The sequence below is a fragment of the Heptranchias perlo genome, chromosome 17 (assembly GCF_035084215.1).
Source record: "Heptranchias perlo isolate sHepPer1 chromosome 17, sHepPer1.hap1, whole genome shotgun sequence".
Classification (NCBI taxonomy): Eukaryota; Metazoa; Chordata; class Chondrichthyes; order Hexanchiformes; family Hexanchidae; genus Heptranchias; species Heptranchias perlo.
Window position 1 is genome coordinate 48,532,297 of NC_090341.1, and position 14,869 is coordinate 48,547,165.

Genomic DNA, 14,869 nt, shown 5'->3' on the forward strand with positions numbered 1-14,869 from the left:
CTTTCTGTTACTACTTCAAAGAATTCAATAAGGTTGTTCAAGCATGACCTTCCTTTTTGAAATCCGTGCTGACTATTCTTTATTATATTTTTGGTTTCTAGATGTTTTTCTATTACATCTTTGAGTAAGGATTCCATTACTTTTCCTACCACCGACGTTAAGCTAACTGGTCTATAGTTCCCTGGACTTGTTTTGTCTCCATTTTTAAATATAGGAATCACATTAGCTGTCCACCAGTCCACAATTCATTTTCTAATGAATTTTTATATATATGTAATATTGCCTCTGCTATCTCTTCCCTAACTTCTTTTAATATGCGTGGATGCAATCCATCTGGACCAAGGGTTTTATCCTGTCAAAGTTTGATTAGTTTATCAATTATCTCCCCCCTTTCTATCTTAAGTGTCTTCATATCTCTTTTTGATCTCTTCTGCTTCCAATGTCATGCCCACCATGTTAGTCTCCCTGGTAAATACTGAGGCAAAGTAATTATTTAATATTTTTGCCATTTCACTGTCATTACCTATGAGTTTATCATGTGTATCCCTTATTGGCCCGATCCCTATTCTAATTTTTCTTTTATTTATGTGTCTATAGAATACTTCACTTTTTTTTTATATATTCCCTAATAATTTAATTTTGTAGTTTCTCTTTGCCTTCTAATTGCTTTTTTAATTTCTTTCCTAACCTTTTCATATTCTCTTTTGTCATCCTCTCCTTTCTTGTCCATGTACTTAGTGTTTGCTTTTTTTCTTTAGTTTCAATTTTTCCCTTATTTCTTTATTCATCCATGGTGTATCATTACTGGCTAGTTTGTTCTTGCTTTTTAGTGGGATATATTTCTCCTGGATTCTATTGATCATCGTTTTAAATGGATGAATTGACAGCTCAAATAGAAATAAATATGTACGATCTGATAGCCATTACAGAGTCATGGCTGCAAGATGACAAAGGCTGGAACCTGAATATTCAAGGGTACTTGACATTTCGGAAGGACAGGAAGCTAGGAAAAGGTGGAGGGGTAGCTCTGTTAATTAAGGATGACATGAGTATAATAGAGAGAAATGACCTTAGTTCTAAAGAGCAAGATGTAGAATCAGTTTGGGTTGAGATAAGAAATAGTAAAGGCAAGAAGTCACTTGCAGGAGTAGTTTATAGGCCCCCTAACAGTAACCACACTGTAGGACAGGGTATACAGGAAGAAATAATGGAGGCTTGTGAGAAAGGAACAGCAATAATCATGGGTGATTTTAATCTACATATAGATTGGAAGAATCTGACAAAGGTAGCCTGGAAGATGAGTTCATGGAGTGCTTTCAGGACAGTTTCTTAGAGCAGCACGTTCTAGAGCCAACCAGAGAGCAGGCTATTCTAGATCTGGTAATGTGTAACGAGACAGGATTAATTAATGACCTCATTGTAAAGGAACCTCAAGGTAGCAGTGATCACAATATGATTGAATTTCGCATTCAGTTTGAGGGCGAGAAGAGTAAGCCTAAGATTAGTGTTTTAAACTTAAATAAGGGCAATTATGAGGGCATGAAGACAGCAGGCTAAAGTGAACTGGGAAATTAGATTAAGGGACAGTAAAGATGCAGTGGCAGACATTTAATGAGAGATTTCATAACACTCAGCAAAGATATATTCCAGTGAAAGAGACTCTAGGGGAAGGACGTACCATCCGTGGCTAACTAAGGAAGTTAAAGATAGTATCAAATTGAGAGAAAAAGCATACAATTCCATGAAGATTAGTGGCAGGTCAGACGATTGGACAGAATATAAAAAACAGCAAAGAATGACTAAAAGAATAATAAGGATGGAGAAATTAGAGTACGAGAGAAAGCTAGCTAGAAATATAAAAACAGATAGTAAGAATTTCTACAGGTATTTAAAAAGGAAAAGAGTAAGTAAAGTGAGCGTTGGTTCTGTTGAGAAAGAGTTTGGGGAATTAATAATGGAGAATAAGGAAATGGCAGATGAACTGAACAGATATTTTGCATCCGTCTTCACTGTAGAGGATACAAATAACATGCCAGAAATAATTGTGACTCGAGGTAAAAGGGAGGGAGGAACTTGAAACATTTATAATTACCAGGGAAAGGGTTCTGAAAAAAATATTAGAACTAAAAGCTGACAAGTCCCCAGGTCCTGACGGACTTCATCCTAGGGTCTTAAAAGAAGTGGCTGCAGAGATAGTAGATGCATTGGTGTTAATTTTCCAAAATTCCCTAGATTCTGGAAGGGTCCCATCAGATTGGAAAATAGCAAATGTAACTCCTCTATTCAAGAAAGGAGGGAGACAGAAAGCAGGAAACTACAGGCCAGTTAGCTTAACATCTGTCATAGGGAAAATGCTAGAATCTATTATTAAGGAGGTTATAGCAGAGCACTTAGAAGATCTCAATGCAATCAAGTGGAGTCAACACGGCTTTGTGAAAGGGAAATCGTGTTTGACTAATTTATGAGTGCTTTGAGGAAGTAACAAGCAACGTGGTTAAAGGGGATCCTGTGGATGTGGTATACTTGGATTTCCAGAAGGCTTTTGACAAGGTGCCACATCAAAGGCTACTACACAAAATAAGAGTTCATGGTGTAAGGGGTAACATATTAGCATGGATAAGGGATTGGTTAGCTAACAGGAAACAGAGAGTAGGCATAAATGGGTCATTTTCAGGTTGGCAAGATGTAACGAGTAGAGTGCCATAGGGATCAGTGCTTGGGCCTCAACTATTTACAATCTGTATCAATGACTTGGATGAAGGGACCAAATGTATGGTTGCTAAATTTGCTGATGACACAAAGGTAGGTAGGAAAGTAAGTTGTGAAGAGGACATAAGGAGGCTGCAAAGGGATATAGACAGGTATAAGTGAGTGGGCAAAAATTTGGCAGATGGAGTATAATGTGGGAAATGTGAACTTGTCCACTTTGGCAGGAGGAATAGAAAAGCAGTATATTATTTAAATGGAGAGAGATTGCAGAACTCTGAGGTACAGAGGGATCTGGGTGTCCTAGTACATGAATCACTAAAAGTTAGTATGCAGGTACAGCAAGTGATTAGGAAGGCAAGTAGAATGTTTTCATTTATTGCAAGGGGAATGGAATATAAAAGTAGAGATGTTTTGCTACATTGTACAGGGCATTGGTGAGACCACATCAGAATACTGTGTGCAGTTTTGGTCTTCTTATTTAAGAAAGGATATAATTGCTTTGGAGGCGGTTCAGAGAAGGTTCACTGGACTGATTCCTGGGCTGAGGGGGTTATCTTATGAGGAAAGGTTGGACAAGTTGGCCTGTGTACATTGGAGTTTAGAAGAATGAGAGGTGATCTTATTGAAACATATAAGATCCTGAGGGGACTTGAAGGGGTGGATGCTGAGAGGATTTTTCCCCTTGTGGGAGAGACTAGCACTAGGGGCCACAATTTAAAAATAAGGGGTCTCCCATTTAAGATGGAGATGAGGAGAATTTTTTTCTCTGAGGGTCGTGAGTCTGTGGAACTCCCTTCCCCTGATACAGGTGGAGGCAGGGTCATTGAATATTTTTAAGGCTGAGTTAGATAGATTCCTGATTAACAAGGGAATCAAAGGTTATTGTAGGTAGATGGGAAAGTAGGGTTGAGGTCACAATCAGATCAGCCATGATCTTATCAAATGGCAGAACAGGCTCGAGGGGCTGAATGGCCTACTCCTGCTCTTAATTAATTCGTATGTTCGTATGTATCCCACTACTGTTCTATTTCTTTGTTTATCAGTAAATTTTTCCAGTTTATTTTCCCTAGTTGCATTCTCATCCCCTGAAAATCAGCTTTTTTCCAATTTATTACTTTGGTCTTTGTCTTACTTATGTCCTTCTCAATCGTTATCTTAAACCTTATTATGTTGTGATCGCTATTGCCTAGATGTTCCCCTATGCTTACTTCTCTGACCTGTTCTGGTTCATTTCCTATTACTAGATCCAGCAGTGATTCCTCTCGGGCTTTTTACATACTGGATAAGAAAGGAGTCCTGCACACATTGTAAAAACTCCATTCCCTGTACCCCTTTACCTACCTCTTGCCAGTTTATTTGGAGATAGTTAAAATCTCCCATGATTATTATTCTATGTCCTTTACTCGTTTCACATATATGCTTACATATTTCTTCCTCTGCTATTAGATGGACTGCAATGTACCCCTATTAGCATGATCGATCCCTTCTTATCTTTTATTTCACTCCATGTGGATTCTGTTTCTATCCTTCCGTTAGTTATGTCCCTTTTTTCTACTGCCATTAGGTTAGCTCTAATTAGTACAGCTACTCCACCCTCTTTCCCCCCCCCCCCCCCCCGCCACCAACACCTTCCTTCCTTACTCTTTCCGATTACATTGTATCCTGCAATATTTAGTTGCCAGTCCTGGTCTTTATGTAGCCATGTTTCAGTTACTCCTACTACATCTGGTTCCTCGCTACAGATTATTGCTTCCATTTCCTCCATTTTATTTTGGACACTGTGTACATTGCTGTTCAAGCAGTTTAATTCATCTTTAATAGTAGTTCCTTTTACTTTATTTTTAACAGAATGCTGTCTTTAAGATTAATGATATCACCAGATTTGGGCATCCAGTTATCCTGGAGGAAAAAGCTTCTGATTATTTACAGACATTTGCCATTCATTTCTTGCCAAATATTTGGGCGCTTTTCCTGTCCAAACAGTATTATAAAACCCCAAGGCTATCTTTAAAGAATGCACATCCTAATATTAGAAGTCCTTGTCACCAAAAATGTTGGATTGGGATCATATCAAGTCTTATGATTCCTATTATAGACCTACAGTGGGTTGTCATTTAGCTGAACTGTGCCCTTTTCAGCCTTTTGTTTGATTTCTTGAGTTTTAGCAATCTTGCAGATGAAACTGATTTTTACTGAATTTGTCCCAGTTTGCCTGAATTGTTTGGGGCCCAATTTTTTTCCTCCCGATTTTCTCTCTTTTTGACATTAAAAATAGAACCTGAAACCCAACAAAACCTAAGTTCTTAAATCGGCAATAAAAATTGATTTTTAAGGATTATTATTATTGACTAATGAACTTCGGAATCCATCTTTAGAGTTTCAAGCCTCAGGAATTCAGTCACGTGGGATATGTACCTCTCTGTGTCTCTGGTTGAATTGTTTTCATCCATCCTGCCTTTCTTAAGCGATGATCACTGTGACCTTGCACGTAATGGAACAGTGCGATAATTCATCTAATTTACCCAGCGAGTAGCTGTGTTATACACACTAGGGAAGTCCTCGGTTCAATCCCTGGTCTGTACAGAGATAGCTGATCTTAGCTGGGGCAGCGGTATGGCTGCTACAATTGGCCTCTGTTAGGAAGTGGAAAACTAGGCAGGGTTCCTGCCCCTGATCGTAACTCCTACTGGAAATGCACACACGTGAACAAGATCGGGCTTGGCTGTGATGGTCTCCGCAGTTGAACAGCCTTTCTCTTTTTGATCGATGGCTCCCTGGATGAGGTAGCAGCGGGCAGTCATGGCCTGTGGAATCATGCCCAGCAAGGAGTCATTGGCTTTAGGAGAGTAAGGGAAATTGGCAGAGAAAAAAAAAGCTGTTGAAGCTGCATATTTTTTTCCCCATTCAAAATGTATCTTCCTCTTCCTCCTCCCTTCCTTCCACCACCCCCACCCCCCACTCCTCCATCCCCCGGGAGCCTGTTAACAAAATGAAATGAAAACGTAATAAGTCATGTGGTCCAAGAATGAGTTTACAGAAAGGAACACTTGTTTTGACCCATTTGGTCAGTCTTTCACATAAATTAAATTAAAGACTAATATACTATTTTTGGATCAAAGCATAGATTTTATTAATAAGAAAATGCCTCTAATGAAGAAATAATTTGAAAACATAGAGGCCTTCTTCCCAACTCAAGGAGATTTTTTTATTCGTTCATGGGATGTGGGCGTCACTGGAAAGGCCGGCATTTATTGCCCATTCCTAATTGCCCTTGAGAAGGTGGTGCTGAGCCGCTGCCTTGAACCGCTGCAGTCTGTGTGGTGAAGGTTCTCCCACAGTGCTGTTAGGTAGGGAGTTCCAGGATTTTGACCCAGCGATGATGAAGGAACGGCGATATATTTCCAAGTCGGGATGGTGTGTGACTTGGAGGGGAACGTGCAGGTGGTGTTGTTCCCATGTGCCTGCTGCCCTTGTCCTTCTAGGTGGTAGAGGTCGTGGGTTTGGGAGGTGCTGTTGAAGAAGCCTTGGCGAGTTGCTGCAGTGCATCCTGTAGATGGTACACACTGCAGCCACGGTGCGCCAGTGGTGAAGGGAGTGAATGTTTAGGGTGGTGGATGGGGTGCCAATCAAGCGGGCTGCCTTGTCCTGGATGGTGTCGAGCTTCTTGAGTGTTGTTGGAGCTGCACTCATCCAAGCAAATGGAGAGTATTCCATCACACTCCTGACTTCTGACTTGTGCCTTGCAGATGGTGGAAAGGCTTTGGGGAGTCGGGAGGTGAGTCACTTGCTGCAGAATACCCAGCCTCTGATCTGCTTTTGTAGCCACAGTATTTATGTGGCTGGTCCAGTTAAGTTTCTAGTCAATGGTAGCCCCCAGGATGTTGATGGTGGGGGATTCGCGATGGTAATGCTGTTGAATGTCAAGAGGAGGTGGTTAGACTCTCTCTTGTTGGAGATGGTCATTGCCTGGCACTTGTTTGGCACGAATGTTACTTGCCACTTATCAGCCCAAGCCTGGATGTTGTCCAGGTCTTGCTGCATGTGGGCATGGACTGCTTAATTATCTGAGAGGTTGCAAATGGAACTGAACACTGCAATCATCAGCGAACATCCCCATTTCTGACCTTATGATGGAGGGAAGATCATTGATGAAGCAGCTGAAGATGGTTGGGCCCAGGACACTGCCCTGAGGAACTCCTGCAGCAATATCCTGGAGCTGAGATGATTGGCCTCCAACAACCACGACCATCTTCTTTTGTGCTAGGTGCTGTTAAGAGCTGTGGGAGGTCCTGCCTCTGCGATGCGTCCATACGTGCTGTGTAACATTTGATTTGTTAAATTAACACCGAAAATTCAACTAAAGGGAAGATGAGTGCAATATACAATTGATTGTTAATAGGTGCCAAAGAATGTGTGGATAAATCTTTCTGCTGTTGCATAGGTATGTCCTCTTAAGTTTTATTTATGTCTCTTTCTCCTCTCTGCCGCTAGGTCCCTGATATCTGGGACAGGATAATTCGGGAGAACTCTAACAAGTGGAAAGCCATTGCCAAGCACCAAGTGAAAACTGTATTTAACCCTTCAGAGCAGGACCTACGTGAACAGGCCCGCAGGTATGAGTGGCTGCTTATTTTCTCATACCTGGCCTATAACTAAAGAACTGGTTACCTACAGATTGAATAGGCTGACCTGGTGGTATAATTATACTGGGGACTATATTGAGAAGAAGAAAAAAAAACTAGAATGAGTATTTATCATGGAAACAAATTAAATATGGACAAATATTTGTTTTTAAATCAGTGAAGTGGCATTGAAGAGGTGTTTTGGAGATGTGTGTGCCAAATAATAAATGACAAGTCCTGGGAAGGCTAATGGTCTCAACCTTTTCATTTTGTCCTCTATTCACACCGACCCTTTCGTTGACAATGCAACACATAAGGGGACATATTTTTTCTTCTGCATTGCTTCTTAACCCTAAATGTAATCTATAAACTCCCTTTTTCACCTCGAGTCAATTTGTGCTCACCGAGGTGAAGAGGTTAGTATTGGGGAATGTATTATTCACCCATTGTAGTTACCCAATGTTGGCAACATGCATCCCTGATTCAGGTACAGTATAGGTTAGGTGCAGAGTAAAGCTCCTCTACTCTGCCCCAACAATGTGTTTAATGCAGTCTCAAGATCACCCCCTACTGCAACAGAATGGCATTTCCATTTCCACCTCCACACTAACCATTCCTGTGTCTCCTGCGAGAGAGATTGCCGATCAGTACCACATTAAAGACAGTACTGTGCTTGGGCTTGTGCCCACTAGGAGCTGGATTGAGTCCACCAAGCTCATTTAACACAAGATCATAATAACCACCAGACTGAAGAGACTTTCATCCCATTAGTCTAGGCTGGATTCACACATCGGTCCCAGAAGTGAAATTACAATGTGGTAACACTTTGCGTTCCCCTGACTTTCATGCTTTACAACCACTGATCAGTGCCAGCTAAGAAAAGACATTTCTGTAGGTTGAAATTCTATCCTGCACTGACATTGTGCATGGGCAATGCTGTTCATAGCTGGCCAATTGTAAATAAACGATATGCCCTATTCACAATGTCTAAGCACAAAACTGTTCTTACTGATCAGTGTTAAATCTAAAACATAGGGGCCAGATTGCAACATTGAGGTACGTGGCTATTCAGACTCTGTTTAAATGAGGCACTGAGAATTGTTAATGTACGGCACGAATGCACATCAAGACACAGTGCATGTCAGCAACATACTCTCTTCTGACTGCTCATCCCCTTGAACAGATTGGCAGAAACTTACAATCTGGACGTGATGGAGAATCTGATTCCAGAGCGCCCAAAATGTGGATTTTGTGGAGGAGAGGCAGCAAAGCGGTGCTCCCGGTGCCAGGTCGAGTGGTACTGTCAGAGGTAAGAGGGTAAAACCTGAATGGCTCAACAAGAATGGGATCCTTATCCTTGTGTAGCCTATCCCTTTAAGAAAATCAACAATCAAAATCAGAAGTCCCTTTCTACTGAAAGCTAAATGTCATTTGCAGCATTCAAGCTTTTGACTTTCTGTTTTAAAAAAAAAAAATTTTTTAATTACCTTCTGCATATTTTTAATACCATGAAAAAAGTAGGAAAAAAAATGTTTGGTCATCTAGAATGTGTTTCTCATTTTCACTGCAATCTAAAACAATAGAAGAAAGTTCATGTTAATATTTTTAAACATTTATTCCAAAAGGATATTGTAGTTCTGAGGGATTAATCCAAAGTGGAGATCAAAATTGAAAAGTGAAAATAATAGAAATAGAGATCAAGTCAATTAACAACAAAAAGTGAACGGATGGCTTAATGTTTTGGGCAGAGACGCTCAGAACTAGTCAGAAGCTCCTGAATTGCCCCACAATCCCAACTGTTGTAAAGGATAATCTTTGTACATTTCTGAGATCACACTGTCCTCCCTTATCTCTTTGTTTGTACTTTAAAACTCCTACTCTAAGATAGCCTAGTAGTAGACATTTGGTGTAGAATGCATTTGCCATGTGATTCTGACAAATCGACACCCAGCATTACCTCATCACCCCCTCTCTCTACCCCTCCACTGCCTCTTATTGTCACGCTGCTTGTCCGACGTCCAGAATAATTCCTCCAATTAAACATTGGGAAGGCTGAAGCCATTGTCCGGTCCCCACCACTGATCCTTTCCCTAGCCACTGATTCCATCCCTGGCCAAAGTCTCAGGCTGAATCAGACTGTCCGCAGCCTCGGCATCCAATATGATCCTGCGTTGAGCTTCTGACCCCATATCCTCTCCATCCAAGATCACCTCTGTAATATTGACCGTCTCCGCTCCTGCCTCAGCCCATCTGCTGCTGAAACTCTCAAACTCTCATCCATGCTTTTGTTACCTCCAGACTCAACTACTCCGATGCTGTCCTGCCCGACTCCCATCTTCCACCCTCCATAAACTTGAGGTCATCCAAAACTCTGCAGCCTGTATCCTAACTCGCATCAATTTGTCATATACCCATCACCCCTGTGCTCGCTGACCTACATTGGCTCCCAGTTCACCAACGTTTCAAATTTAAAATTTTCATCCTTGTGTTCAAATCCCTCCATGGATTCATCCCTCCATGGCCTCACCCCTCCCTATCTCTCTAACCTCCTCCAGCCCTACAACTCTACGAGAACCCTGCATTCCACCAATTCTGGCCTCTTGCGCATCCCCAATTTCCTTCGCTCCACCATTGGCGACCGTGTCTTCAGCTGTCTAGGCCCTAAGCTCTGGAATTCTCTCCCTAAATCTCTTCATTGCTCTCCTCCTTTAAGATGCTCCTTAAAACTTACCTCTTTGACCAAGTTTTTGGTGACCTGTCCTCTCCTTATTTGGCTCGGTGTCAATTTTTGTCTAATTGCACTCCTGTGATGCACCCTGAGACGTTTTACTGCATTTTACTAGGTTCTGGGCACTGTGTTTGGGAGGGCAGCGGGAGGGGTCGGGCACTGTGTTTGGGAGGGCAGCAGGAGGGGACGGGCACTTTTTGGGAGGGCAGCAGGAGGGGACGGACACTGTTTGGGAGGGCAACGGGAGGGGTTGGGCACTGTTTGGTAGGGCAACGGGAGGGGTCGGTCACTGCTTTTGGGAGGCCACCGTGAGGTGGAGGGGTGTGTGTTTGGGAGGGCAGCGTGAGGTGGAGGGGTGTGTGTTTGGGAGGGGTGTGTGTTTGGGAGGGCAGCGTGAGGTGGAGGGGTGTGTGTTTGGGAGGGCAGCGTGAGGTGGAGGGGTGTGTGTTTGGGAGGGGTGTGTGTTTGGGAGGGGTGTGTGTTTGGGAGGGCAGCGTGAGGTGGAGGGGTGTGTGTTTGGGAGGGGTGTGTGTTTGGGAGGGCAGCGTGAGGTGGAGGGGTGTGTGTTTGGGAGGGGTGTGTGTTTGGGAGGGCAGCGTGAGGTGGAGGGGTGTGTGTTTGGGAGGGGTGTGTGTTTGGGAGGGGTGTGTGTTTGGGAGGGCAGCGTGAGGTGGAGGGGTGTGTGTTTGGGAGGGCAGCGTGAGGTGGAGGGGTGTGTGTTTGGGAGGGCAGCGTGAGGTGGAGGGGTGTGTGTTTGGGTGGGCAGCGTGAGGTGGAGGGGTGTGTGTTTGGGAGGGGTGTGTGTTTGGGAGGGCAGCGTGAGGTGGAGGGGTGTGTGTTTGGGTGGGCAGCGTGAGGTGGAGGGGTGTGTGTTTGGGAGGGCAGCGTGAGATGGAGGGGTGTGTGTTTGGGAGGGCAGCGTGAGATGGAGGGGTGTGTGTTTGGGTGGGCAGCGTGAGGTGGAGGGGTGTGTGTTTGGGAGGGGTGTGTGTTTGGGAGGGGTGTGTGTTTGGGAGGGCAGCGTGAGGTGGAGGGGTGTGTGTTTGGGAGGACAGCGTGAGGTGGAGGGGTGTGTGTTTGGGAGGGGTGTGTGTTTGGGAGGGATGTGTGTTTGGGAGGGCAGCGTGAGGTGGAGGGGTGTGTGTTTGGGAGGGCAGCGTGAGGTGGAGGGGTGTGTGTTTGGGAGGGCAGCGTGAGGTGGAGGGCTCTCAGAATGCTTACCAGCCATCAGACAATGGAGATTTTGATTTCTTTCTAAATTGGATTGACGTCCAGATGCCTGAGGTAATAGATAATCTAAATTTGAGCTAATCAGTCCTAAAATCAGTAATACCTGTGGTCACAGTTTAGTTTCTTACATTTAATTTTTTTTTAGGGAGTGTCAGGTGAAGCACTGGTTGAAACACAAGAAAGCCTGTGACCTGATGGCCGATACTGCGAAAACACTGAATGAGGAATTAAAAATTAATCCGTAGAAACCAAACCAGTGAGCGCCTGGCTACAACTCTGCTAACTGGGGACTGAGCAGAACCGTGCAAACCCAATCGTGGCACAGTTACACAGATGGAATTGGATATTCCAGTTAGCCCTCAGAGTGCGACACATTGGCTGACCTAGCCATACAGAGTTCTTGTTTATTCAGAAGAGTGAAGGTTAGCTGGTAGCGATTGTTTTTTAAAAAAAACAAATTTGTGAAACAGGCCATCAGCCTTTAGCTGCAGAATCACTCAATCCGATCTCTCTTTATAGTGCCTTAAATGCTGTTTGTCAGTGTGGGACTGGGAGAGCAGCCTTAATGCATACATTGAGTTTATTGCTGTTGAAAAAAAGTTTATTCTACCAATTTTTAAAAATTGTTCTCTGTTAAGTATTCCTTTTTGTTTTGTGGTTACTTTGTGATGCTACATGTGCGTGTGATGAACTGCTTCCACTGCTGTTTTTATATTGCACCGTGGCAGCATTTTATCAGTGAACTGGGATAAGGGAAGCCATGGTTATACTGCCCACTCTCGGCACTGTGCGGTCAGGATAGCGGAGCTCTGTACGTTCGTGTTGAATTGCGCCTCCGGAGATCTGCTCAATTCAGCTTCTTCCAACTGATAAGATTTCAAGGGACAGTAGAAATTGAAAGACTGTATGTGTATGCCCACATTTTATTTTTTTAAAGTGGGCTTTGTACCGTTGGCAGTTAGTCTGCCACTGAGCCAGAATGAAGAAAACAAGGGCATGCTAGAGATATTCTCTGCTACCAACTCCCACTGCAAGTTTCTTTTTAAAGGCCTTTAGCAGCAAAGATGCATTATGCAGATAGCACGATTTTTAACTGTAACAATCTGATGTCTGACTGAGATGACCCTAGTATCATTGCCTTTAATCTCTCCACGGGAACTGAAGGAAAAACATGCTTGTAAGAAGCATCGTGGATGGTTTTTGTCTTCAATACCTGGAAATAAGAGCTTTGCCCACAGAGGACCTATTGCAAATTCTGGCAAAGGCTGCCCACGATTTTCCGCACATTTCGGTCGGCGCTGCTGGTGAGCAAAGCTGTCGCGCCCAGGGGCTAAAGACAAAAACCTGGACCATTGCTTCATGTCACCAGGAACTGAATACTTCATTAAATGAGGGACAATGCATACATAGTGAATTTCCAGGTATCAGGATTGCTTTTTTTAGTGGAGTAACTTGATGTTATTGGAATAGTTCTTGCATTTAGTTTATTCAAGTTTTGACTTTGGAATGAAAGGGGATCTGCAAATCCCAGAAGGCTGCAGTTGTTGAAAGTTCACATGTTTGAGGGGAAACTTCTCCTTATTGTTTGAATTTGGTTGCCTGTAAGTAGCATTGCCGACAGTGGCCAATAAATCTGTGCCCTGTCACTCTCTGCTGTGTAACTTAAAACAAAATTGTACATATTGTTTATTCTATTTTCAATACAATGATTGACCCTTACTACTTGCCTCCTGGTACCAAGATAATAAACCAGTGAACAAGAAAAATCTATTTATCTATTGGTAAAAGTTTGTTGATGGTGCCCATCACACTTCAAACATCATGTTTCAAAGAGTTTAGAAATGGAAAAAGTGATTTTGTACTGAGATTAATTACAGGTTCATTTCTGTGGTGGAAGTTTGCAGAAATTCACAAGGATCTGGCAAACTGCAATTTTCCCTCATTAAAAGTAATTGGCATCAGGAGCTAGTTCGGAAATCATAGCCTTAAAGGGACAAACAGCTAAGCAGCAAAACAACACAGGTCATCAGCTAGCATGTATATGTAAAATGTGGCCGTTGGGTAAAATTTGGATCATGGGAGATTAGAGAAATGAATACGAGATTACTACTGGGCCTTAATTCCATTTGCAGCAGTTGAGATGCTCCTTTCACAACCCCGTCTGTGGTTTGAGATCCAAGGCCCATCTGATCTTCAAGTCCACCACATCCAATGTCACCCTTTGGGCCCAGGTAAAAATCAAGCCTTGTCAAACAGTCGAGGGAGAGAAAATTGACCTACACTTTACTGTAAGTCAGTCTGGTGAAGGGAGGGGCTCCAAAATCAGATCACTATCCTAGTGAAATAAAACCAAAATTACACCTGTCTATGTACTCCAAATCCAATCTGTAGGTTTCCTCTCTGCGAAGTGAAGGTGGTGTACTTCCCAGCTGGTCACTAGAGCATTTGTCAGCTACATATCAAGTCAGTATTGACTTAAGTGGTGGAGAAATCTACATTCTTCCTTTGGTTTATTAACCTGGGCATGCCCAAAGGTAAGGAAAGTCACCCAGCCATCAAATCACAGGAATGCCTTTCATTTCAAGAGGCCAGCGGGACAGTATCACGTGATTGTTCCATCCGTAGTGTAGAAGAGAACTCCCCAACAGTTCCTTTTTGTTGTTGTTGCCATTGCCATCGATCATTCTGTGGTCCTTCAGTCTACTAACGGGAAGCTTTGGAAGTTACAGCAGTATAAAACCACTTTTGGAGATCCAAGTTTTGCTTTCAGGAATGTAATACTTTTGGGCCATTAACCCAAATCTGGACCGGCATGCCCGTCGCTATTTTGGACAGCTGCAATTGGTGCCCTCTTTGTGATTCAGTGCACCAGGCTTTTTGCATTGTGATCTTCATGTACTGACATGGTCAGCAAGTGTCGAAGAAGAATGATCATTCTTCAAGGTTTGCTGTTGCTGAGCCCAAAGATTGGATCACATGGCTTTGTCTTCCAAGGGCCGTGAGCCAGGCTGCCTTCTACCGCGATGGGAAAAATGTTGCGAAGGCAAAACGATCCAGCTCAAGCCATCACCCTTCTTTGCACTCCCAAGCTTCACTCGCTCTTGTGTTAAATAAGCAGACCATGAAAACATGTCCGTACACTGAGGAGGCTCCGCCTCTCTCAATTCCCTGAGGTCCCTAGTTGGCTCCCGAGCTTGACCCTGATTCCAGGAACTTCTGGCCGATCATGGTGCAGCACTGATTGTGATTGTGGAGAAGACCTTGATGCAATGATTGTCCTTCCCAGCAGTATGTGGGAGGATGTAGTTAGGAGGCCCCATGAAGGGAAGAAAACAGCAAGAATGAAAAAAATCATCCAGACTAGAGAGAGTGAAGGACTGCATTTTGGCAGTCTACCCAAATTTGCTGACACCAGTTGAAATGTAGAACAATTGTAAGCAAGTTCACAGAGGCAACTGACTGTAACATTCAAGATTCACCCCACCCATTCCATAGTCACTGCATTACGTAATTGAAAATCTGTTATTTTGGATCTCGTCTGAATTTACGACCTCTGTTTAAACGATGATATAATGGGTAA

At 43.2% G+C, this 14,869-nt stretch overlaps 1 protein-coding gene across 1 annotated transcript in view; it reads left to right on the forward strand.

Annotated features, from left to right (window-relative positions):
* The window catches only part of zmynd10 (zinc finger, MYND-type containing 10), a 65,226-nt gene extending 52,191 nt beyond the window's left edge, over positions 1-13,035 (forward strand). The window contains exons 10-12 of the mRNA XM_067998954.1: positions 7,201-7,322; positions 8,515-8,640; positions 11,435-13,035. Coding sequence (XP_067855055.1) covers positions 7,201-7,322; positions 8,515-8,640; positions 11,435-11,534 — 348 coding nt within the window. The 3' untranslated portion in view covers positions 11,535-13,035. The remainder of the gene's footprint in view (positions 1-7,200; positions 7,323-8,514; positions 8,641-11,434) is intronic.
* The last annotated feature ends 1,834 nt before the right edge of the window (positions 13,036-14,869 follow it).